This window comes from Aedes albopictus, chromosome 3 (genome assembly GCF_035046485.1).
Source record: "Aedes albopictus strain Foshan chromosome 3, AalbF5, whole genome shotgun sequence".
In the NCBI taxonomy this organism is placed as follows: domain Eukaryota; kingdom Metazoa; phylum Arthropoda; class Insecta; order Diptera; family Culicidae; genus Aedes; species Aedes albopictus.
Window position 1 is genome coordinate 101,266,680 of NC_085138.1, and position 23,814 is coordinate 101,290,493.

The 23,814-nt window shown below is 40.6% G+C and overlaps 2 protein-coding genes across 2 annotated transcripts in view; one reads left to right on the forward strand and one right to left on the reverse strand.

Moving 5' to 3' along the window:
- The first annotated feature begins 435 nt into the window (after positions 1 to 435).
- LOC115261247 (uncharacterized) lies at positions 436 to 1,536 on the forward strand. The gene is made up of 2 exons (XM_029862624.2): positions 436 to 875; positions 975 to 1,536. Exons 1-2 carry the CDS (start codon positions 451 to 453, stop codon positions 1,534 to 1,536), a joined length of 987 nt encoding a protein of 328 aa, XP_029718484.2. The 5' UTR covers positions 436 to 450.
- An 18,114-nt stretch (positions 1,537 to 19,650) lies between these two features.
- LOC109410929 (DNA repair protein complementing XP-C cells homolog) overlaps positions 19,651 to 23,814 on the reverse strand; it is a 29,481-nt gene continuing 25,317 nt past the window's right edge. The window contains exon 4 of the mRNA XM_029874508.2: positions 19,651 to 20,692. Within this exon, the coding sequence (XP_029730368.2) occupies positions 19,766 to 20,692 (927 nt within the window). The 3' untranslated portion in view covers positions 19,651 to 19,765. The remainder of the gene's footprint in view (positions 20,693 to 23,814) is intronic.

The following is a 23,814-nucleotide window of genomic DNA, read 5'->3' on the forward strand; positions in this document are numbered from 1 at the left end:
AAGAAAAGAACAATGTTAAATTATAAGTTTTCTACTTAACATCTCAATTCGTAATTGAAACAAGCAGGAAAATTTGCGTTGTATTTTCGGCAGTTTCGTTCTCTTCGTCATGGTTTTTTTTTTTTTTGCAACCTGTTGCACTCAAAGTTGGCCTCAAATCTTTCCCAAACAAGCTGAATTATATGACCAAGTTTTAAGCAATTTGGCCGACAAAACTCCCTCATGACGAAGAGATCAAACCTGCCGATAATAAATATGTAGGTACTCTCAATACAAGCTAGGGTCCTGGATTACAAGCGCAACTGGATTCAATTTCTTTCCCAATGCTGATTTTTAAACAAAGTAGGCCTTTTCAATTGATTGAAACAAAAAACTCTGAAAACTACCAAACTCGTAAAAACCAGTCATTCAAAATTATAAGTCTTTTTCAAATAGAAATCATTTGGTAAAATGGATAATCCCAGTGGTTCCGCTCCGATAACCGAAGAAACAGCGGAAGAAATAATACGAGAATCATCAGATTTGGCAAATGATTCTTTAGATGTGGTTGAGCCATCAAGTGAACCCAAACCCGAAAGCCTATCCGATGAAGACAATTTTGACGACCATAATTACGAAACCATCGATGACTCGCCCCAGGATCTACCGGATGGGGTGCAATACTACCCGCCTCCGAAACCTTCTCCAACGTCGTCAGTCAACAGCTTAGGCAGTCAACGTTTGACCCTTTCCTCCCGTGAAGGGCATCGCTGGAATGCATTGTCGCGGCCGAAATGCCACTGCCTGGAGGATACCATCGAACAGTTCCGGAAAGTGCTCGATCCCAGCAAGGTGGACAACTTGAGAAGACAGCTGCACGATCAAAAAATTATCAGGTAAATTCGAATCAGTGTAATGAATTCATCAATTAATTTTAAAACGATTGGTGGTCTAATGGCTACCACTGACAATATTTTCATTCAAACTGCCCACAGGGAAGTAACTGAAGGCAAACATCTCGACTGCTGCACCCGACCTCCGACGCCCCAACCACCAAGTGGTCGCCGTCAGCCAATTGATTCCCGACAACAAGAACAAATAACTCAAAAGTTCAACGCACGACTCAAGCGGGATGCGTTCGATCGCCTGATGGATAAAGTATTCACCATGCTACCTCGCCTGGTGCTACAGGCGGACATCACCGACATGTCCCACCTTTCGTCCTCCACGCAGCAAATGGTTAACGTTATCATCTCCACCCTCAACAGTTACGCTGGTAAACCGCTAACCATTCACGATCACGAGCTGTACCTTCATGTGGCCGTCGGATTGGCGCGATTCTTTGAAGATGTCATCGAATCCGTTCGGCGGAAAGTTTACTCCAATGAAAGCATCTCCGGCAAAGAGGGCAATAAATGGAAGGGAAAGTGTAGTATGGCTACGGCAACTCTGGAGAAATTTAGTGAAGATTTGGATAACATTCAGCGGTCGAGGGAAATACTAAAATTAAGGTATTCGAGCAACGCTAGTTTGAGTAAAGAAAGCGACGATCAATAAATCAGCAACAAATTTTGAAAACGACGTATAATCAATGGTGTAGCATTGATTATACGTCGTTTTCAAAATTTGTTACTGAAATGTTGTTTCTAGTTGTAATAAAACACCATGTTGCTCCATTACTCTGAGCTTCTTTCATTCTATCCGTAGATAATTATGTTGTCCATAAATGCTTTCGCATACCGCCCATGCTGCCACCTAGTAAGCAATAGCCAAAATACTCCATAAAGTGAATCGCACGAAGCTTTCACCACAAAAGCATGCAGTTGAAAAATACCATGCGGCTCCATATCGAGAGATTTTCGTCTTGAATCGATATGAGTAGGTGCTAATAACCATGCGCCTCCGTTTGACACTCCTCACAATCCTCACAGCAAAAGACTTGAACGAGCGGTAAAAAAGGGAACTCCATTGATAACCTGCACACTAAAATTCCAATTTGTCAGCTTGGTGTTTTTACACTTTCTACAGAACAGGTCCACGTTGGAATGCTCGGTTCTCTCATTTTACTCGTTTAAGTTAATTTTTCAGATTTCGATATGAGTGTAGAATTAGCATCTAAGTTAAAATACACAAAAATAAAAACTAAAAAAAAACATTTCGATATTGAACGGACCTTCGAAATAGGGAGACCGAGTTTAAGAACAAATATTTTGAGAATACTAAATTGAAATGGCCTTCGTAAGCGAAAGTGGAGTGCGATGGCCGGCGGTGGTGGTAGTGATCGTTACGGGCAAAATGTTGTTGGCCCCGCGGGAGTGATTAATCAACGGCTGCAACCGATTATCACCGCGAGGACACGGATGGTCCACCAGTAGCAGCAGTAGCAGCAGCAGCAGCAAATTGTTGTGCCCGTTGTGACGGCACACCAGCAGCATCAACCGTTTATTCTAGTTTCTTCGGCTCAGTAGCAGCAGTTCCCAATCACTTATAGTTCAAACAAACGTCATGATAATAGCAAAAAACCTGTGAATAAAAAGAAAATCGCGTTAAGTACTGTTCCTTTGAATTCCACTAAAAAATTGCATCCTTTGACAGATACGTATTTCGACCTCAACTGTAAGGTCGTCTTCAGTGTCTTGTACTTGACTCGAGTCGTACGTATCTGTCAAAGGATGCAAATTCTTAGTGGAATTCAAAGGAACAGTACTTAACGCGATTTTCTTTTTATTTACAGATATTCCCCTAACAAGCCCAGGTTAATCATCATCAAAAAACCTGTGATTTCTTCATAAATTCATCCTGAATGTTTCAGGGTTTGTTCCAAGAAATGCTTCAGAAATGCTGCATTCCTCCCACGATTCCATCAGAAATTTTTTACAGATACTTTTACAAGGATGCTTCAACAATGAATTCCCTCAGGATTTTTCCATAGCTTCCTTCAGTGATTTCTTCAAGAATTCCTCTAGCAATGTCACCAGGCATATCTCCGGGATATGCCAGGACGAGGAATTCAGACCGACAACTGGTAAGTTCAGCACCCACCAGCAGAGGAACGAAACGGCCTACGTCTCATTGATTTCGCCGCCTCCAAAAATATGGCCATACGTCCCAAGTAACACACTTGTCACAGAAGAGTCACAGCGGCGCAGGTTTTTGTTGCGCCGGAGTCACTGTGACTTACTGCTAACAAATAAACACTTTCTTGTTAGAAGTAAGTCTAAGTGACTTCTGCGTAAGAAAAACCTGCGCCGCCGTGACTCTTCTGTGACAAGTGTGTTACTTGGGGTAGCACCTTTTACAAACACAGTCTCCCTTATCGTTACACTTGGAGATCACCACAGCAGACAGAATCTCAAATCGACCACGTTCTGATTGACGGACGGCACTTCTCTGACATTATCGACGTCAGGACCTATCGTGGCGCCAACATCGACTCCAACCACTATCTGGTGATGGTCAAACTGCGCCCAAAACTCTCCGTCATCAACAATGTACGGTACCGGCGACCGCCACGGTACATCCTAGAGCCACTGAAGAAACCGGATGTCGCCTCAGCATACGCGCAGAATCTCGAGGCCGCGTTGCCAGACGAGGGCGAGCTCGATGAGGCCCCTCTAGAGGACTGCTGAAGTACAGTGAATGCAGCCATCAACGACGCAGCCGAGAGCACCATCGGGTACGTGGAACGAAATCGACGGAACGAATGGCTCGACGAAGAGTGCAGAACGGTTTTGGAGGAGAAGAACGCAGCGAGGGCGGTAATGCTGCAGCAAGGGACCCGACAGAACGTGGAACCAAAGACGCAATATATTGGGTCTTTGGTGGAACGTTACAAACAGAAGCGGAAACAGCAGACCCGCCACTTTCGGGAGAAAACGCGTCGCCTGGAAGAAGCGGAGTGTGAAGAAATGGAACTGCTGTGCCGTTCCCAAGAAACACGGAAGTTCTATCAGAAGCTCAACGTATCCCGCAACGGCTTCGTGCCGCGAACCGAAATATGCAGGGATAAAGTCGGAAGCCTCTTGAAGGACGGACGTAAGGTGATCGAAAGCAGAGATGGAAAATGATGAAGATTGCAGCTGAGCAGACACAAACCAAAACAAACCTACTCGCAAACATTAGGGACCTGAGAATACTCGCACTTCTTTATTCGTGAGTAAACGAAGCTGGCAAGCACTCGCATGTGATTCGTGAAGCTTCGTGAGTTTTTTTTTGCATTTTGACAAAAAACGCATTTTAACGACTGGCAGTGCTGCTTTTCAAGAACAATGAAGCATAAAGCATTAGTTTATGTTGGATAATCACTGGATTTGCTATTACAACCACAATAAAATGCACTTCCCGCACCTCCACTAGTCGTTCACGAATAAAAACTCATGAGTGTTTCTGTTTTTGTTTTGCTTCTTACTCACGAAGCAGGCGGGTGCGAATAAACTCACACACTGTTTACTCTCGGCATCGTGAGTAAGGCTTGTGTTGGCTTTACACTCGCGAGTTGCTTCATGATGCGAGTAATTCCATCACTGATCGAAAGGTGCAAGCAGCACTTCGATCAGCACCTGAATGGCGTGGAGAACGCAGGCACGACCACGGCAACGGAGGAAACGACGACGCCAATGCAGCGGAGAACGGAAATGAACCAACTCCCACGCTGTGGGAAGTTAAGGCTGCCATTCACCAGTTTAAAACCAACAAAGCAGCTGGTAAGGATGGTATCGCAGCTGAACTCATCAAGGTGGGCTCAGAAAAGTTGGCCACCTGTCTGCATCGGCTGACAGCTCCGAACAGCTACCGGAGGAGTGGAAGGAAGGGGTGATCTGCCCCATTCACAAGAAAGGCGACCATTTGGAATGTGAGAACTGCAGGGCGATCACTGTTTTGAATGCTGTCTACAAAGTGCTATCCCATATCATCTTCCGTCGTCTGTCACCTAAAACGAATGAGTTCGTGGGAAGTTATCAAGCCGGCTTCATCGACGGCCGGTCGACAACGGACCAGATCTTTACCGTACGGCAAATCCTCCAGATATGCCGTGAATATCAGGTCCGAACGCTTCACCTGTTCATCGACTTCAAAGCGGCATACGACAGTATCGACCGCGCAGAACTATGGAGAATCATGGACGAAAACGGCATACCTGGGAAGCTGACTAGACTGATTAAAGCAACGATGGACGGTGTGCAAAACTGTGTAAGCGTTTCGGGTGAACTACCCGAGCAAAGGCGGATAACAAAATGATAACAAGTTTTGTTACTTGGTTATCATTCGTTTCATAATTAAGTTTGTTATCATTTAGGTTGAATTAAGAGCCAACATAACAAAAATGATAACTCAAATTTACTCCACGAATACCAAAATGATAAGAAATTAAGTTATCATTGAGTTCAAGTTGATAAATAATTGAGTTATACAGTATTTTGTTCTATATTACATTTAGTTATCAACATGAAAAAATACAGCTGATTGATAACAGGTTTTGTTATCGTGATTATTTCTTGCCGTTTTGTTCAAATAAAGGTGATTTTACCCTAATTTTAGTGCATACGTAACTTTGGATTCCGGACGTGTGAATATCTACAGTGCACTAAAAATAGGGTAAAATCACCTATATTTGACCAAAACTGCAAGAACTAATCACGGGCATTGAACGAATACCCTACCATCAAATTGCCCATGAAAATAGTATCATTTTAACGAAAAAAGATCGACGATATTCCAGCGGTGTCCAGAGATATTCAATTTTACGACATTTTCTTAGAAAAAAATCCACTGTGCACTGGGTGCAATAGTAGAAAACATGAATTATAATTATAAGAAATTTTTTCAACTGCTAACTATGTCGGTAAAGTAGATTGTTACTATTTTGGTCGGTAAAATAGCTCTGAATGATCACTAAATGATAAATTTTTGGAATGTACTTTTTTTCTCGTTACTGTGTTATGGTCAATCATGTGAAAATGACCATGTAAGCCTATTTTATATGGCCATTTTTCACAAAATTTGCCATAACTCAGAAACAAAAATTAAGTGCATTCTAAAAATTTCAGCGATCAAAGCTTATGAAATTACCTTCTCAAAAAATTTTTTTTTAAATTTTCCACGAGTTCGGACATAGTTTTTCCGGCTTTTCTTTATGAATTTTCTCAACGGTGAAAAATTTTGTGGAAAACTTTTCCATTTCATATTTTTTTTAGATTTGGATTGGATAATTTGCTTTCATATTCATTAAAAAATTTTGTTTCTACGATGCTTCGTTCTTGAGTTATGATTTTTCAAGGAAAAGGCTTTTATGGCACATTTGGACATTTTTCAACAAAATTGGCCATTACTCAAAAACGAAAAAAGTGCATTCCAAAAATTTCAGCGAGAGAGATGGTTTTTGAAAAAGGGAATGCTCATGGTGAGGGCTCGGGTTCAGTTTGGCTTTCTATTACGCAGAATTATTACCTGTTCTGTGGGTTCGAATCCCACCAGAACGCGATTTTTTTCAAGAATTCATCTCTCAATTTGTCAATTAGAAACTTTCTGTGCCTTCTAACTATAAGTTTTTTTTTTGTATGTTTATGACATACCAGCAAATCTGGTAAATGGCAGTAAAGGGTAACATATATCAGTGTAAACTTTTTCTAGTTCATATTTTTTTTGGATATCTGAGAAAATTTGCTTTCTTTTTCTAAAAAAAAACTTTGTTTCTACGATTCTTCGTTCCTGAGTTATGATTTTTCAAAGTAAGTAGTGTCAGGGGAAAACAAAATCAAGCCTAACTTTACCAAGCACCGTATGTAACATATGTAAACAAAAATGAGATTTCCACATGAGGAGCTGAATTTCGTTGAGAACTACTTATATCAATCACCTTTGGGGATGATTTGTCAAAAAATACCCGGATTTTTCACGTTTCCGAAATGTGCAATGTATGAGTTGCTATGGGAACAGCGAACTTCCCCTTCGATTTTCTCCGTTCATGAATTTTGTTAGATACGGTGTTTGGTAAAGTTAGGCTTGAAATATGTTCTTCGTTAACCTTCTTCGTGCATTAGCTTGCGCGCACCTCGCTCACCTAGTGCACGTTTAGGGGTCATAATGACCCTGTTCGCGAACATACGCTCCAAACGACGGCGGCAGCATGGTCAGCTGCGCATCCGACACCAACCAACGCATCCGAGTCATCATCGACCACCGACAAGATAAACACTCACCCGAGCCGACGGAACAGCCGCGACCAACAGCGTGAGAGTGAGTACCGTGAGATCCTGCCGTGAGTGCAGCAGCGAGCGCGGCCGCCGCAACCGTCATCATCATCATCATCGAATGTCGTCGCTCTGCAGCTAGCGTGATGATGATGGTTCCCCACGCTTCGCGTGGGTTCTACACGCGTGTAGAATCTTCCACGTGATTCTGGAATATTTGAATCATGGTATATATATGCGACCCGTTCGCGGTCGCAAGTCAGTTGCAAATTTAAAGTGAACAAGTGATGAGCGTTCGCGTGGCTCGAACAACGCGAAGTGAAATTATCCAAAGTGAAATGTAAAGTGTAAATAGCAGTAAAGAGAGAAATAAAGTGTTAAGTGTAGTGAAAGTGATTTTTCCCTCGCGGTCCGAAATTCCCTGTTCTCTCTTCTGCCGTGCTATACCCTCCCAATACAGTCCAGTGCTTCGCCTTATAATTCTTGTGTTTATTGCCGAACAGACCCTAATGCACGAAGGTCGAAGAGGGTTAAATTTTGAGCCATTTTGTATGAATACTTTCAAAATTGTAGCAGTTTGAATATGAAAAAAAAAACTTTGTAACGGCTAAATAAAATTGAATGAAATTTTTACACAACATTCTGACATGCATACTTTACAAACAGAAAAATTTTCATTTAAATCGGTCAAATTTTTTCTGGCTCTATAAATAAAACAGTAAAAATGTGTTCTTATTTTTGAATCCTCTTTGGACAAAACTTTAAAATTGCAGATCTCAGGATTCAACAATATCTCCGCAAATACTAAACCGTAAAAAACTATAGGCCCTATTCACCCTTTCTGCGCTAATACAGTGCCCTTTTCAGAGCGCTGTTCGAACTCATTGTGGTACGCTTATACATACGTGTATGACGATCCTATTCCCGTACCATTCTTTTCCCCATTTCTTATTCCTTTCCCTCTCACTCGGGTAAAAATAGGCTCGTGTTCATGGCGATGGCACAAATTCCCCAAATGGAGGAGAACGTGCTTCTGCAACCGACCTACTGATACCTGATACCTTATCCAAGGTCAGACGCAATGTTGGCGCTACGTTTGTTCCGTATATCAAGAAAGGCTCTTTCTCCTTTTTTTTTTTGGCTGCAGCAGATATGATCGATTAGTTTATCCGTGACGCAATCACCCCGTGTCGTGCTGTGTACGGTTCTACACATTTTGTTTTATTAATGTGTATTTTAGCTTAAAGCTAACTCTACACGTAAAAGCCATAAAACTCAGCAAACATCTTTCCATTCTCACTCATTTCTTCAAGATCAGGCATGCCATGATGTGCTCATAGTCCTAGGTCCGAGTTGTCGGAACTAACGTTCGCGTTGAAGTCACCCATGAGCTTTCTGAATCTGGCCATATTTATCCTCTCATTTTATAGGTTCCCACTTCATGAGCGCAACGTGAGCGCTGAGCACGGAACCAACACCACGGTGACAAAGAGCGTGTTCAACTTAGCCTCACCTAGCTTTTGTAGGCCAAAGTACAGGACTGCTGATAATAAACACAGTAGGCCTTCTCAATTGATTAGAAAAAAAGCTCTGAAAACTGTAAAACTCCTAGAATACAGTCATTCAAAATTGTAAGTATTTTTCTTTGGAAAAGAATTAAAAATTATTTGCTGAAATGGATAATCCCAGTGATTCCACTGTAGTGTCAGGGGAAAACAAAAAAATTCCCCCTGAGTTTTCCGGGAAAATATGCGACTCTGAATTTTCCTCATTTTTTTGTTCATATCCATGAGCCCTGCCTGTGGAAAAAGTTTCATGAAAATCTGAGACCCTTCGGCCCAAATCCGTACGGTAATTAAAAAAATCCCCACAACTTACCCAGGCTGACGTCGGTTCGCAAGTGACAAGAGTGAACGCGGTTGGGTGACGCCTGGAGTTGTTGCTACGTAAGCAGGGATGCTAACATTGTCTGCTTGACAGTTCGCATCACATTCAAATGCGCTATATCGCCTGCTGTGATCATTCTCTTTATCACAGCTTTATTCAGTACATCTTATATTACACTCGTTATCAGTTGATTATTCTCATTTCGATTGAACGGGCCATCAAAATAAAGAGAGATAGAGTTCAAGAACAAATGTTTTATTGTATCACGGAGAAAAATCAGTGTAGTTTGAAACAACAAACCGGTTTGTTGAATTTTACGCCAAATAATTGGTAGTTCCGAACTAAACTTTTGTTGCATCAAACCAGAAATGGCGGTTTCAGATAAACAAGCTGGTTTGTTGTTTCTACTACCAAAAGTTACTGCATAACAACAAACATTGCCGGTTGTTCTAAACGAAGGATTTGTTATTCTAAACCAAATCATCCGTTTAATATTACTAAAGCTCGAGTTGTTTAGACTTCAGTAACAAAGCAGAATATTAGTTCGATTCAACTAATTTGGCAGTAAAACCAAACCAATGTGTTATTTAGAGAAAAAACAACTACCATATTGGTTCGTAAAAACTAAAACTGTAGTTTGTTTCTTTTCCATCATTACCATCCGAACCTGCTGCCGAAGCCCACTTTGAAATTGTAAGCATTTGTAATAGACGCGTATTTGCACCTGGATTCAAGGTAAGGCGAAACTATTTTGATTAATCTATGAGTAAAACCTAGTTTCTAATCTTAGGTTGCATCATCAACAATTTACGATGGTCTTTGTCAGAAACCATCCAATATACGAGAAGAAGAGACTCTGTTGTACGCCGGAGGAAGCATACGTTTCATGGGATAGCCGGTGGAGCCTCAGAGCGATCGGCCGGGATGGATGTCGTGCAGCGTCCGTTGAATCGTCGGTAGCGATATTCCTTGACCGTACATTCGGGACCGATGAGACAATGTTTGATGTGGGTGTGTGTTTCGGTGGATGATAGATCGAGCAGTCACTCGTAATTCGGTATCGAGCAGCATTAGATAGCAGTTGCTTGTGTTATTTAGAATCTAACATTAAAGAGATTTTGAATGTTTCCAATAAGTATAAGCATGTTGTGCAACCATTATTTTGAATAAAAATTACAGAAATCACATTAAATGGGGAGGGGTAGGGAAGGACGGGGTAGGGAGGGGGGGGTGACCGGTCGGGTTTGTAGTTTCAAGTAATGGTTTGGTTTGTTTTGAACGGTAAATGGTGGTTTGGAAATAAACCAAAACTAGTTAAAAACAAATGGTATATGGCAGTTGAAACAACAAACAAAACCGTTTATATCCTTGACTGTCAAAACAAAACAACCAACACGACGGTATTTTCAAACGGGTGTTTGTAAAAATTAACCGCTGACGTGTCAGAGAAACAACCTAAAATTTTGATTAATAACAACTTCCGCGGGTAGTCAAATTAAACCAATATGCCGGTTGTGCCGAATTCAAACCAAAACTCCGGTTAAACCAAACCGAAATTCGTTTGTATTTACTAATTATTTTTCTCCGTGATGGCCTCAAGTACACAGGGTGAGGAAAAATTATCCGTGTTTTTTATCTCAGTGTATAATTTTATATTGGCGGTTCCTGAATTAAGCGCCTTCTGAAGGATACTGTAGCACCGTGAGCACTAGGCCTGCCCACCTTTTCAAAAATGTTCTCTGATTCTCAAGTCCACCCCCATATTTTGATTGGCATCCTAAAAGAAGTAACTGGTCAAAATTTCAGCCAAATCCATTGAAATTAAGAGGTGCATCAAATCAATTTTGTGTTTTTCGACTATTTTTGAATTTCAAGAAATCATAACTACACTAAAACTTGTCAAAACTTAATTCTTTCGGCAGAAATTGAAAGCAATACTTGTTTGCCACAACTTCTCCGAACAACGTGTGCCAATAAAATTGAAGGAAACATGTGTAATTATCACATTTGTGATCAGAAAAACCTTAAAAAGTAGAATTTTTGATAGATTTTGTTCTGGAACACCCCAATATACGTAATAAGTTGAATATTTTAAAACGGCATCATATTCTCTCATGTTTTTTGATTATTTGCTTCTTTGACACCAATACTGTAGGAGTTGAGCAAAAAATATTAAAATTCGGGAAAGCCAAATGTGGCCTAAAAACTAGCTTTTTTGGGGCAATCACGCTGTGGCGCGAAATTGTACTGAACGTAGTAGCTTTGCTTCCTTGTAGTTTGCCTTGGCTACCCCCTACTACGGGTGATAACAAACAAGTGTGATGACAGATGTTGGCTATCATATCAGTGCTGACGCGATGCCACTTTTTGCGCGCCAAAGCGTGATTGCACCCGAAAAGCTAGCTTTTAGGCCACATTTGGCTTTCACGAATTTTAGTAATTTTTGCTCAACTCCTACAGCATTGGTGTCAAAGAAGCAAATAACCAAAAAACATTGGAGAATATGATGCCGTTTTGAAAAATCCAACTTATTACGTTCATTAGGGTGTTCCAGAACAAAATCTATCAAAAAAGCAACTTTTTAAGGTTTTTCTGACCACAAATGTGATAATTACACATATTTCCTTCAATTTTATTGGCACACGTTGTTCGGAGAAGTTGTAGCAAACAAGTATAGCTTTCAATTTCTGCCGAAAGAATTAAGTTTTGACAAGTTTTAGTGTAGTTATGATTTTTTGAAGTTCAAAAATAGTCGAAAAACACAAAATTGATTTGATGCACCTCTTAATTTCAATGGATTTGGCTGAAATTTTGACCAGTTACTTCTTTTAGGATGACAATCAAAATATGGGGGTGGACTTGAGAATCAGAGAACATTTTTGAAAAGGTGGACAGGCCTAGTGAGCACGTGAGTATTTCTGGGATAACGGATGGACATTTCTGTAAGGCTGGGCTCCATTACACGGTGCTAAGCAGACGGTGAAGATGTGCGCCGTGCTTTTCCCTAGATAGGGTCTGGGACCATTTGGGCAGGAGCACCTATTTTGGGCACTTGCTGCTATAACTCAGTCAATTTTAAACCGATTGACTTGATTTTTGAGACACGATCAGATCCGCACAACATCTAGTCATGTACAAAAACTCAAGTCAATCGGTTTGAAATTGACTTAGCTATAGCAGCAAGTGCCCAAAATAGGTGCTCCTGCCCAAATGGTCCTAGGCCCTATTCAACAAAATATCACTGCTTTTCAAACTGTCCGGATCTAAATTCAATAAATTATTATGTGTGGTCTATTCTTGAGCCCAGGGCCAGCGCTACACAGATATTATGTTGAATTGTTTGAAAGATAGTTGACCAGAACCTAGGACGCAATTTATTTGCAAGAGCTACCGAACATTGTCATCAAGTTTCCAGTGTGGTTGAAGGGGCTGTCCATAAACCACGTGGTCATTTTTTTGGGACTTTCCAACTGAAGAAATTTCTGGTGTTGCGCCAAATCACGATTCTGCTGAACGCATCAATAACGGCACCATTTAAATCAAAACTCGCGGGCCTACTTGCATCGTGCCTCCTGGTAGCAACATTTTCACTGCCATCGGCCGAATTCATACAAAACGCTGAAGAGCAGCATGACAAAAACACAGCACGAAAAAAAATTCGCATATGATTGTACCTTCCATTACTGTAAATATTCTGAAAATATCTTAAACTAGCTGTCCCGGCAAACTTTGTCTTGCCAATCTTGTGGAGGATTGACAGACTGCGCTCATTTAGCACCGCACTCTAGATTGATTTCATTTCTATCATGTTAATTTTCTTCCCAGATCATCAAAAATCAGCACTTTTTCAATTTTTATACTGTTTTTGATGATTTTCGTAACTTTTACTATTTATAAACACAGCCACCATGAGTACGAATCAAACCATGCAAGAGTCATCCTGATCGGTTCACCCGTTCGTGAGTTTTGTTGCCTCAAAGGAACTTCAAACTCATTTTTATACATCTTAAATGGAAATGAAGATATGACTAAAACATTTTACAAGGATAATTTTTCCTCACCCTGTATTTGACAAGGAATGAACTAAAGATCAAACAACTGTTTAACACTAAAGAAAATTCGATCGAGTCAAACAAGATGTTTGAGCATTGGATTCTTTTTGGACAAACAGTTGACCCTGTGCACTGGGATCTTAAGGCTGTTTCGAAACTCAAGTCGAGCGGAAATTCACGTGACTGCATTGTAGCCGCATCATATAACACGAGTTTGTCGCTAGATTTCGAGTAGATAGTCTGGCTACAACGAGTGCTCGATACCAGTACTGAAATTCTAATTTCAACATATTTAGATTCAATCACGTACCGTCAAACGGGGTGACTTGCAACACTTGACAAAACAAAAATGTGAGCCCTGAATCGTTGCCGACAAAAGAATGAAAACAAAATTTCCCAAAAATAATATTCTATATTCGAATTCTATACATAATGAGCTATATGAATTTCCATTTTACTTTATAAAAATATTACTATATCTTTGTTTTAATAATATGTTTTGAAATATTGTACCTAAACGGGGTGACTTGCAACACTCATTTACTTAACAATTCAAAGTCCAGAAAAACGAAATATTGTTGTTCAATTAATAATTCACCAGTAACAGTCTGGAGGATCATCATATGATCTGAAAAATACATTAGGGGTACTCACTAAACAGAATAGGGGGATTCACTAAACAGCGTAAATCGATTAAACTGATGAACGTCGCGATCACCAAGGCATCTTTGATTATTTTGTTCGCAAAATCATGAAACATTTCAAATGAGCAGAAAATCATGGCTTACCCAGAAAATTAATCTGTTTAGTAAGTACCCCTATTAATTTTCTGCGTAAGCCATGATTTTCTGCTTATTTGAAATGTTTCATGATTTTGCGAACAAAATAATCAAAGATGCCTTGGTGATCGCGACGTTTAATCAGTTTAATCGATTTACGTTGTTTAGTGAATCCCCCTATTAAAGCTTATGTTAAATTATCAATTAGTAACTAGGTGTTTTTGGGCCCAATATTTCCATAGAAAAGAATACAGTTCAGTTTCCTATGTATAAACAAATGCAAAAATATGAATGTCAACCCAAAAGATATCACAAAAGTAGCAATAATACTTATCAAATATGCTTGAAACTAAAAATTAATATCTGCGTGTTTGGAAAGGGATTTACATTGGGTGTTGCAAGTCACCCCGCACAACGTCTTGTATCAAAAACGACCTAATTTAGCTTTTTCAACATGAAAAAATAAATCCATCTATAACTTGTTCACTCTATTTAATAGAGGGGCCGGCTATCAAAACTCTTACAAAGAGTTTTAATTTTAAAATTGAGTATAATCAACATTTTTTGTTAGTTGAAGCTGAAAAGTGTTGCAAGTCACCCCGTTTGACGGTACAGTTCATTTCAGAAGCATTTCACTTGTAATTGTAATTGTAATTGTAATTGCTCAGTCCACACCCAGGCCGACAACTGTCAGCCCATCTGCTTGTGGGCAGATGTGGACCTACTAAGCCTCCCCCGTTAACATGTCCTACACCGAATTAGCACACCGGGATCTTCCACAGGCAGGCGCTGGCGTTACCAGTCCCAACAAGTGTCAGATACATTAAATAGATGGGGTAGAGGATATAAGAAGATGTGGGAATAGGATGGGAAGAGGCAGAAAATGAAGAGATAGTAGAGAGGTTTCGATTTTGTTGCTGAAACGAGAAAAAGAAAGAATGATAAAGAACATTAGCGATATGTTCATAGATTTTGATTTGGTCGATAATTTCTCATCTATTTTGTTTCCATATCGTTGCATCGGTGACCATTTTCATCGCATTTCTAGTTTTTGTTAGGGCCAGCTCGCGTTTTTTCGTCATGTCCTCTTTGCCGGTTGGCGACGTTCGGGATGTAAGTAGAAAAGCATGCATTTCATATGATTAGTACGACAGTAATTGTGATTGCTCAGTGCTTCCAGACCATTTGTCCGCAGTACATATCAGGCATCCCGTTTTAACAAGTCCTACACAGAATTAGAAACCCGGATCTTCCACAGACAGTCCTAACTAGTGTCAGATAAGTTCAATTAAGGATAGGAAGCGGCAAAATGAGAAGACAGTAGAGAAGGTTTGGTTCATTAGTAGCTGTGTTCATGTGATGTTTGTCTGACATTTAAAAACTATTTTCCGTAAGTGTTTAACTCTCCACCCCCAATTTAATACCGGAAAAAAATCTGATCAGATGTATAGTTTGGCAATTCTTTGTCCACATTGAAATGCTTTTTTTAATACATCTTTTATCAAGAAGGAATAAAGTTGTTTACTGTTATAAAATAATTCAGTTAAAGGACAGCTAATGTATTGTAATCCATAATAAACCTACAGAAAATGTCTCAATAAAAAGTTAACTCTAGTTCAACTAACTACACAAACTAAAAAGTGTTATTAAATTTTACCAATGATTTCATCCTAATCTTGACCCTAACATAGTTATGCGCTTAGAGTAAATAGACGCCGCTTATGATTTTGGTTGGACAATGACCAAAAATAGTGTTGTTTCGACAATAGTCACATACTATGCCCTACGACATTGACGATTCTATTGTCTATGGCTCACCTATTTCGTGCCACCCAGCAGGGACTTGGTCTGGTACCCAATTCAGTATATCCGCTCCACGTAATGTACCGTACCTCTTTTGATTTGTGATATATTACGCGGAACATTACTCTCTTCATTCGGATAGCGGCTATGTAACCCATTGGATTAAAAACCTCTATCAAACATGAAGCGATTAATCGGAGACTGAAGACTCTATACCAAATTTGGCTCAGAGACAGGTAATCAGTAGAGGGTCTTGCCCGGGATTTCCCGGGACAAAAATCCCGGGAAATCCCGGGATCAAAAAAATCCCGAATCCCGGGATATTTTCTCAAATTTCCCGGGATTTCCCGAAAGTTAAAATGAATTTCTTCTACTAAAACATATGTCACTCTAAATCATTTCTATTAATGATTTTACTACTGCATTCGATTCTACTCCATTTGGAAGATCCAGAGGTCATCTTTTTCTATGGAAATTACTAAAATGTGGATTCTGACTATTTTTTTTCTTGCAACATTTTACGTAGCTGAATTTGTTGCGATTTTTTATGATACATGTGAAATATTCTCAGTTCCACCTGCGTTCTGCGTTCCACCTCAATTCTGCATTTTTTTTTATGTTTTTCGAAAATTAAGTGGTACATATTTTCAACAGTTTCATTTGTTACTATCTAGACAAATGCTTGACGCATTTCCAACATAATTTTGGCAAAATTTCGCTAGGAATCATTTGCAGAATTTTTGGAGACTTGTCATTCAGGAAAATTTGTAATCAGTTCCTGGCAAAACTTCTGCCGAAATTCCTTGAGACATTTTCCCTAAGTCGTACTTACGTAACTCTGCAGAGAAACATGTGAGGATTCTAAGGGGGAAATTTCTCAGGGTTCTATAGATAATCATCTTAACATGCTTAATGTTCTGCAGGGAATTCTATCAATATTCGGCAGAGAATACTCTTACACACTAACATCAGCTCGGTATTTTCCCCATCTTTTTACTGAGTTCTCAACAGCAGATTTAACTCGGTACGCTCGGTTATCCCTTTTACTGAATACTCTGTAAATAAGTTAACGAGCTCTGCAAATGAATTGTCAAAAATTACAGATGAACGGTTAATATCGTTACTGATGAACGGTAAATATTGATTACCGAGTGTACCGAGTTAAATCTGCTGTTGAGAACTCAGTAAAAAGATGAAATAAATGCAGAACTCAGCGAAAAAAATACTGAGCTGGAAAATCAGAATCTTAGTGTGTAGGATTTAGCAAAGAGCTCTCTCAGGAGAGGAGTGTTTGAGGATTTTGCACAAAAATCTCTCAGGACTCAGGGAAACCCTCATGGTTCTGTAGCGACTCTCCTTAGGAGAGAATCATCCCTGGATTCGGCAGAGAATTCTCATAGGATTCTGCTGAGAAGCCTATTGGGACTCTGAAGATGATCCTCTTTAGATTCTATAGATGATCCTCTCATAGTCCTGTAAGTAGTTCCTCAATTAATTCAAAAAGAAGTTGTGGACAAGAATTATTAGAGAAGTCAAGGGAGAAATTTCAAGTAAAAATGTTGGATGAAAGTTTTCGATTTCAACAAAAAAGGCACTGTGTATTTAGGTTTTCTGTGGATTTTTTAAGGGAGTTTTTCAAGGGGCATTTTTCTAACATATCAGAGCATATAATATGAAATATAACCTTACCATTCCTAATAAGCATATCTTACAAAATAAGCAAAAAAAAAATTGATTTTTGAAGGTTGTAGTTTTGCAAAAGGATCAGAAGGGTTTTTGGAAGGAACGGTTAACCCTCTAATACCCAAATTTTTGATTTTGATCTAAATATCATTTTTCGTCATCTAAAATCGATTTAAACATGTTTTGGAAGATGATTCTTTTTAATTCTCGATTTCGTGAATTTCAGTTTTTGATTTTTCTAATTTTTATTTTTGAACATCCCCACACTTTTATATTTTTCCTGGAAGCCTATTTGGGGGACGGATTTTTTGAGATGAAAACATTTTGAGATTTTATGATTATTGTTGAATTATTATTATTTTAATTTTTTTTCACAGAAAATTTTATTTTCCGTGTAATTTTAAGGAAAATAATTTTAGAGTGTATTCGATTCCCTTAAACTATTAAACACGGATAGAATGATTTGGGAAAAAATTAAAATATGTTAATTGTAGCGATTCAATACAAAATAAACAATGACTTCTAAAAGGTGACTAAAACATCAATTTTTCAATGATTTTTAAAAAATGTTAATACGCTTTAAAATATATCAAAAACCGTTTTGAGATATACAGAACAGTCCCAAATATCAGCCAAAAATATAAAAAAATCCATTTTCCACGAAACAAAAATTACAAAAATGCTCAAACTATACCCCGTCTAAAGGCGGGATTGGGTATTAGAGGGTTAAAGTTAAAGGCCCATATAGCCGAGGCGGTAAACGCACGGGTATTCAGCATGACCATGCTGAGGGTGACGGGTTCGATTCCCGGTCGGTCCAGGATCTTTTCGTAAAGGAAATTTCCTTGACTTCCTTGGGCCTAGAGTATCTTCGTGCCTGCCACACGATATACACATGCAAAATGGTCATTGGCAGAGGAAGCTCTCAGTTAAAAACTGTGGAAGTGCTCATAGAACACTAAGCTGAGAAGCAGGCTTTGTCCCAGTGAGGGCGTTACGCCAAGAAGAAGAAGAAGAAGAGGTTAAAGTTTTTTTTAATAGAAACTCCTGGATGTTTAAAAGCATCTCTTAAAGATTTAATTCAACAATTTTTAGAAAAGCTTTTCAAGATTCTTCAAAGGATTTTTCAGAATGATGTACACAATTCCACAAGAATTTGTAAGCAGCACTGGCCGTTAATTGATCAGGATTTTTGCCAACTGTTCCTTGATATATTCAATCAAATAAAGGTAACAGGAATTCTGGCATTTTTACATGAATTTGTTCAAAAAGGAATTCTTTGAAAATCAAAATGTTGACAAAAATCCTAAAATAGTTACTATTGAAATGTTTTAAAAAGGTTGTAATTTCACTCAAACTCTGTCAGAGAAATTGTCGGAATTGCTCCAAGGAATAACATGGATTCACGTATTTTTTCCACACCTCCATGAATAAAAATATCTTTAGAAATATCTTAAGACAAACGAGATCTTCTCTTGGAATTTCTCCTATCACTTGTTGTTGTGAGATCATGGGGTACTCTTGGGCCAATATTGAAAACTATTTTTGCCAATAAAAACTACACCGGAGTTGTTTGATAGTGTAGTTGGGAAAATAGGTGATTTTAACGTTTTGATTTGTCTATAAAATTTGCTAAAAATGTTTTAGAATTTATTCCGTTTCTTTTTTATATAGTTTTAGGAAAATTTTGATTTTTCCCGGGATCCCGGGAAATCCCGGGATTTGAAAAATAAAAATCCCGAATCCCGGGATTTTTTTCAGTCCGGGAAACAAGACCCTCTAGTAATCAGTGAGGTCAGTTTTTCTCGTTTGTCAGAGACGATTGATACGTATTAAGACAAACTTTCCACTGCATCTGCCAGCAATAATCGGTGATCGATCAACATTCCGAGTACCCCAATTTACACAAGAATGCCAAGGATCACCGCTCATGCTTTACAATACAGCTGGAAAAACTAGAACAACACCTGGCCACAATGATGCATAAAGCACTAAAGCGGACCGGAAGTTTTGGTGAGCCAGCCCCCACCTTCATTTCAGAAGCATTTCACTTTGCCTAAAAAATCACACTAAACCGCCCCGTACGAAGATAAGCACAGTAAAATCAACAACGACGAAGACGCGCACGCGGCCGATCCGAATGAAAAAAGCGACACTTCCACTTTCCATCCAAAATCACACTCGGTCATTGTTGATACTGTGTTATCGTTACAAAGAGTTTTCACTTAATTTGTTTGTGGGAGGGAATGTGACATTTTAATAGAACCCAAAGATAGCTTTTGCTTAATACTGAAATATACATTCAACATATATTGAACATGATAACGAATACAAATAATATACATACAAACAGAAAATAAGGACATTACGCTGCACTACATGTTTGTAAATGTTACATGTTATCGAAATTGTAACGATCTTTCAACTTCTTCCTGATAAACAATCCCATCACTAATCTCTTCCAATTGCCATACACCCGTTTCTTACGTTTCTCGTCTTCCTTCCGTTCGAGTTCAACCTGCTCCTGGTACCACTCGTCAATGACCTGATCCCGGAACTCCTCGCAAACCACGTACCCATCGTAGACCGCTTGGCATGCGTTGTTTTTGTACTCGAAACCGGTAATGGCCTGTGCGCAGTCCACCCGCAAGCGTTTGCAGATTCTGTGCAGCCCTGGCAACTGGAGGTGAACCGTTCCCTTCGGAAGCATGCACGGTTTAAAAAGATCCACATTGCCGTAGGCACTTCTCGGAACCAGTCCGTTCTGTGCCGTCGGAGGTTCGTAGTCCTCGACCTGCCAAGCTCCGAACAGTTCCATCTGACCGCCGGTGATGGATACCCCGGTAAACCGATCGTACTTGGCCTTGGCCTTAACCACCTTGTACGGCTCTTCGAACATCCGAACCGTTTTGGCCTGCCTGAGCCAACCCTCCCGCGAGAACAGAACATGCACGCAATCCCGCGGGTAAATCGGTTCGTCCTTGATGTGCCCCAGGACAACGGCATCCCGCGGATAGATGGCCTCGTTCCGCAGCAGATGGCGCTCGATGGCGAACCGCGGGTGGTTTTTGTACTCTCCGATCTGCTCCGGAAAGGGGCGCTTGTTGAGCAGTTTGTCGAATTTGAGATCTTCGGTGCGGTCTCGCCGGGTTTTCCGCCGCGCTCGGTACGGCTTTAGGGCCTGCTCGAGCCAGGCGTCTTCGACGCGCAGTTTGGACTTTTTGCTGCCCAGGCGAGATATGTAACGAGGGGAGACGTCCTTTATCGAGCCATCGTTGTTCCAGGCTAGCACATAGCTAATCGGAACGGTCGCTTGATTCTGTGAAGGAAAATTAAATAGTTTGGTCGTGTGAGAAATGGGTTGAAAAAAATGTTATATAAAATCTTATCATTGATCGAAAGAATTTTTTTTTTTTTGTTTAACGGTTCATTTATTTGTCGTTCTGGTTTATCTAAAATTATACACATAACTTCTTAAACTACGACATCAAGATTGAAATTTAACTCATTTACATCTACTCTACCATTGCATTCTTGAATGAAAGTGATGTAATTAATTAAAATCTTCATAATCATTGTTCTGCTCGGTGCTGCAATCCGTTCGAGAGATGGTCGCATCAAATCAGCATACTGGAATGTACGCTGACCTCCAAATAACGTTGAAAGTTTCTGTTGAAGACTTCTATATGCATCGATCACTCAGAAGATTGCGATTCGAAACATTTCTCCATATACGTTTCCAATTGGCGTTATTGTTTGCTACTTCCACTTTTGGCCTATCTGTCCCTTTAACAAAAAAGCGATAGACAAGGTCTGCAGACGGGTTCTGGCGGATTTGAAAAGGCAGGATTGGAATATTGTCCCGCATTTGTTTCAAACATGGCAGCTCGGAGATGTTGGCTCGGGGACGGTTAGCCTGGTTCAGGTAGGACTCGTAGAATGGTAGGGAGTCAATATCACGTATATGACGATTGATTAGCAAAGCTTTACACTTCATCGCAGGTAAGTGCAAGTTAAGCCCACCGTCCTCTATTCGACGTGCTAGCTGTGCCATAGGAACTGTCGCAATTATGCCTCGGAAGAGGTACCGTCGCATGGTGGCTGTCACTTTGGCTATGTGCGCCGTTGTCGGTGCTAAATTTGCGGCAATGTACCAGATTTTGGAGAGCAGGAAGACGTTTAGCAGAATCACCTTTTGATGCAGAGATAACATGCGCATGGAGTGTAACCACACTTGTTGGGAAAACTTGGTGGTGAGTGAATCCCAGTTTAATGACACCATTTCGCGCACCGAGTTAGAAAAAATCACGCCAAGTATTTTTACCTGGTTTTCCGTACGAAGCCATGGAATAGCCATATCTGGGTTTGGGTTGATGACTCCAACGTCGATCGCCGTCGTTTTTTCCTCATTCAAGCGTGCCCCTGATACTCGCCCAAAATCTCTAAATAGAGCACGCATCTCGTTCAGTTTGTTGACATCGGTGACGATGGCACTGACGTCATCTGCATAGGCAACGATGATATCTGCACCACACACTTGTTCCAACCGTTGTAGGAGAGGGTGAAGATAGAGCACAAAAAGGTGCATCGAGAGTGGATCTCCCTGACGCACCGAACGCTGGATAGGGAACGGTGGGGAGAGATGCCCATTTACTAGTAGACGGGACGACGATCCTGCTGCTATGTTTGCCAATAAGGTCACCATATCTGTATTGAAGCCGAGGTCTGTCAGTGTGTTAAACAGAAAGCGATGATCAACACGATCGAAGGCACTGTCCAAATCAAATGATACCAGTTTACCACTGCGTCTGCTGGCCTTTAACTGCGCTATTCTGTCCTTAAGGGAAAGTGTGGCTTGGAATATGTTGTGCCCCGAGTTTGAGCACTTCTGTACATCAGATAAAATGTGGTGCATGCGAAGTATATTTTCCAGCCGCTGTTTCATAACCCGCGACAAGATTTTATAGTCGAAGTTGACGAGACTAATTGGCCTGTATGATCGTGCGGTGTCTCCAGACCCACGCTTCCGTACCAGTACAATCACACCTTCCACAAATTGAGCTGGGAAGTTGGATCGTATGGCATCATTCATCACGAGATTCATCTCGCGATGGATAACATCGAATGTTCGCAAATAAAACTCTTTTGGGAGTCCGTCGGGGCCTGGACTCTTTCTAGAGGAGCTTGTTCGGATGGCGGATAGAATTTCGGTGGTCGTTATTTCATTCATACAGGCTTCGTTGGTGACGTCATGCTCGGGAATTACTCTCTCACATCGAAAAGCAGCTCTATCATCTGCTTCTACGTTCTCCCGCGCGTAGAGATTGGTAAAATAGTGGACCATATGGTTTTGTATTTCGCCATTATTGTCGATGATCTCACCTCTCTCGTTGCGCAGCTTCTCGATGACGGTTCTTTTTCGCACTCGTTCTCCCAGCTGGAAAGTGGAGAGACGCTCTCCGGCTACAAATGTTTCATTTATCCGAACGAACATTTCGGAAAAGTTTCGTTGGTGACGTAGCATTTCGGCTTTCACCCGGTTGATGGTGGTCAGGATGGCACGGTTGTTGTAGTACTCGTCATAGGCCCGCTGAAGTTGCTCGTAGAGCCGCTGCTGTTCCCGATAAAAACTGTCAAATGCAATTTTCGATTTCCACCGATAGAATGATTTTATCTTCGGTTTTGCAAATAGCAGCCACCAATCCATCCAAGACTGGAAGTTGCGGCGTTGACGAACCCAATACTGCCACCGCAGTTGAAAGTCTTCTATGTTTTCGACAGTGAGGAGGTGCGGGCGCAACGACCAGAAACCCCGACCATGGGCTCTGTCTGGGATGGGAAGACAAATTCTCATTGTGATGGCTTTATGATCCGAAAAGCAGCACACGTGAACAGCTGTAGTTCTCAGCTGTCCTCGTAGACCAGCGCTCACATACAGCCGATCAAGTCTTGAAGATGCGTTGTGTGTGATGTAGGTGAAACCGGACTCACGTGAGCGAAGCAGGGGCCACACGTCGTGTAAACGTAGTTGTTGAACGGTAGCTTGGAGAGCAGGGCTTGAATTATTTCCCGTTGTGTCGCACTGTCGGATCACACAGTTAAAATCGCCTCCCAAGATGACGTGATCGGTCCGATGACGTAGATAGTATGCGATGGTGTTGTTGAAGAATCTCTCCCGCTCAGCGCGATGTACAGTTCCCGATGGCGCATATACGTTACACAAAGTGGTATTGTGCACTCGGAGAGCAACTAACCTGCCATCTAGACTCTTCTCTACGTGAGAATATTTGATATGCTCTTTCAGAGCAATTGCCGTTCACCTTCTCATATGGTCCACGTTGCAAATAACGTTGTATCCAGCTAACGAAATTCTTTCGTTTTCTACTTCCTGTAGAAAGATAATGTCTAGGTCCGTAGTGCTAGCGAAAGTACGAAGAGCAT

Bases quoted from the DNA above. Each gene is read 5' to 3' on its own strand.
- LOC115261247 (XM_029862624.2), top strand. From the start codon at position 451: ATGGATAATCCCAGTGGTTCCGCTCCGATAACCGAAGAAACAGCGGAA. The intron at 876-974 runs GTAAATTCGAAT...AACTGCCCACAG, and splicing joins CACGATCAAAAAATTATCAG to GGAAGTAACTGAAGGCAAAC.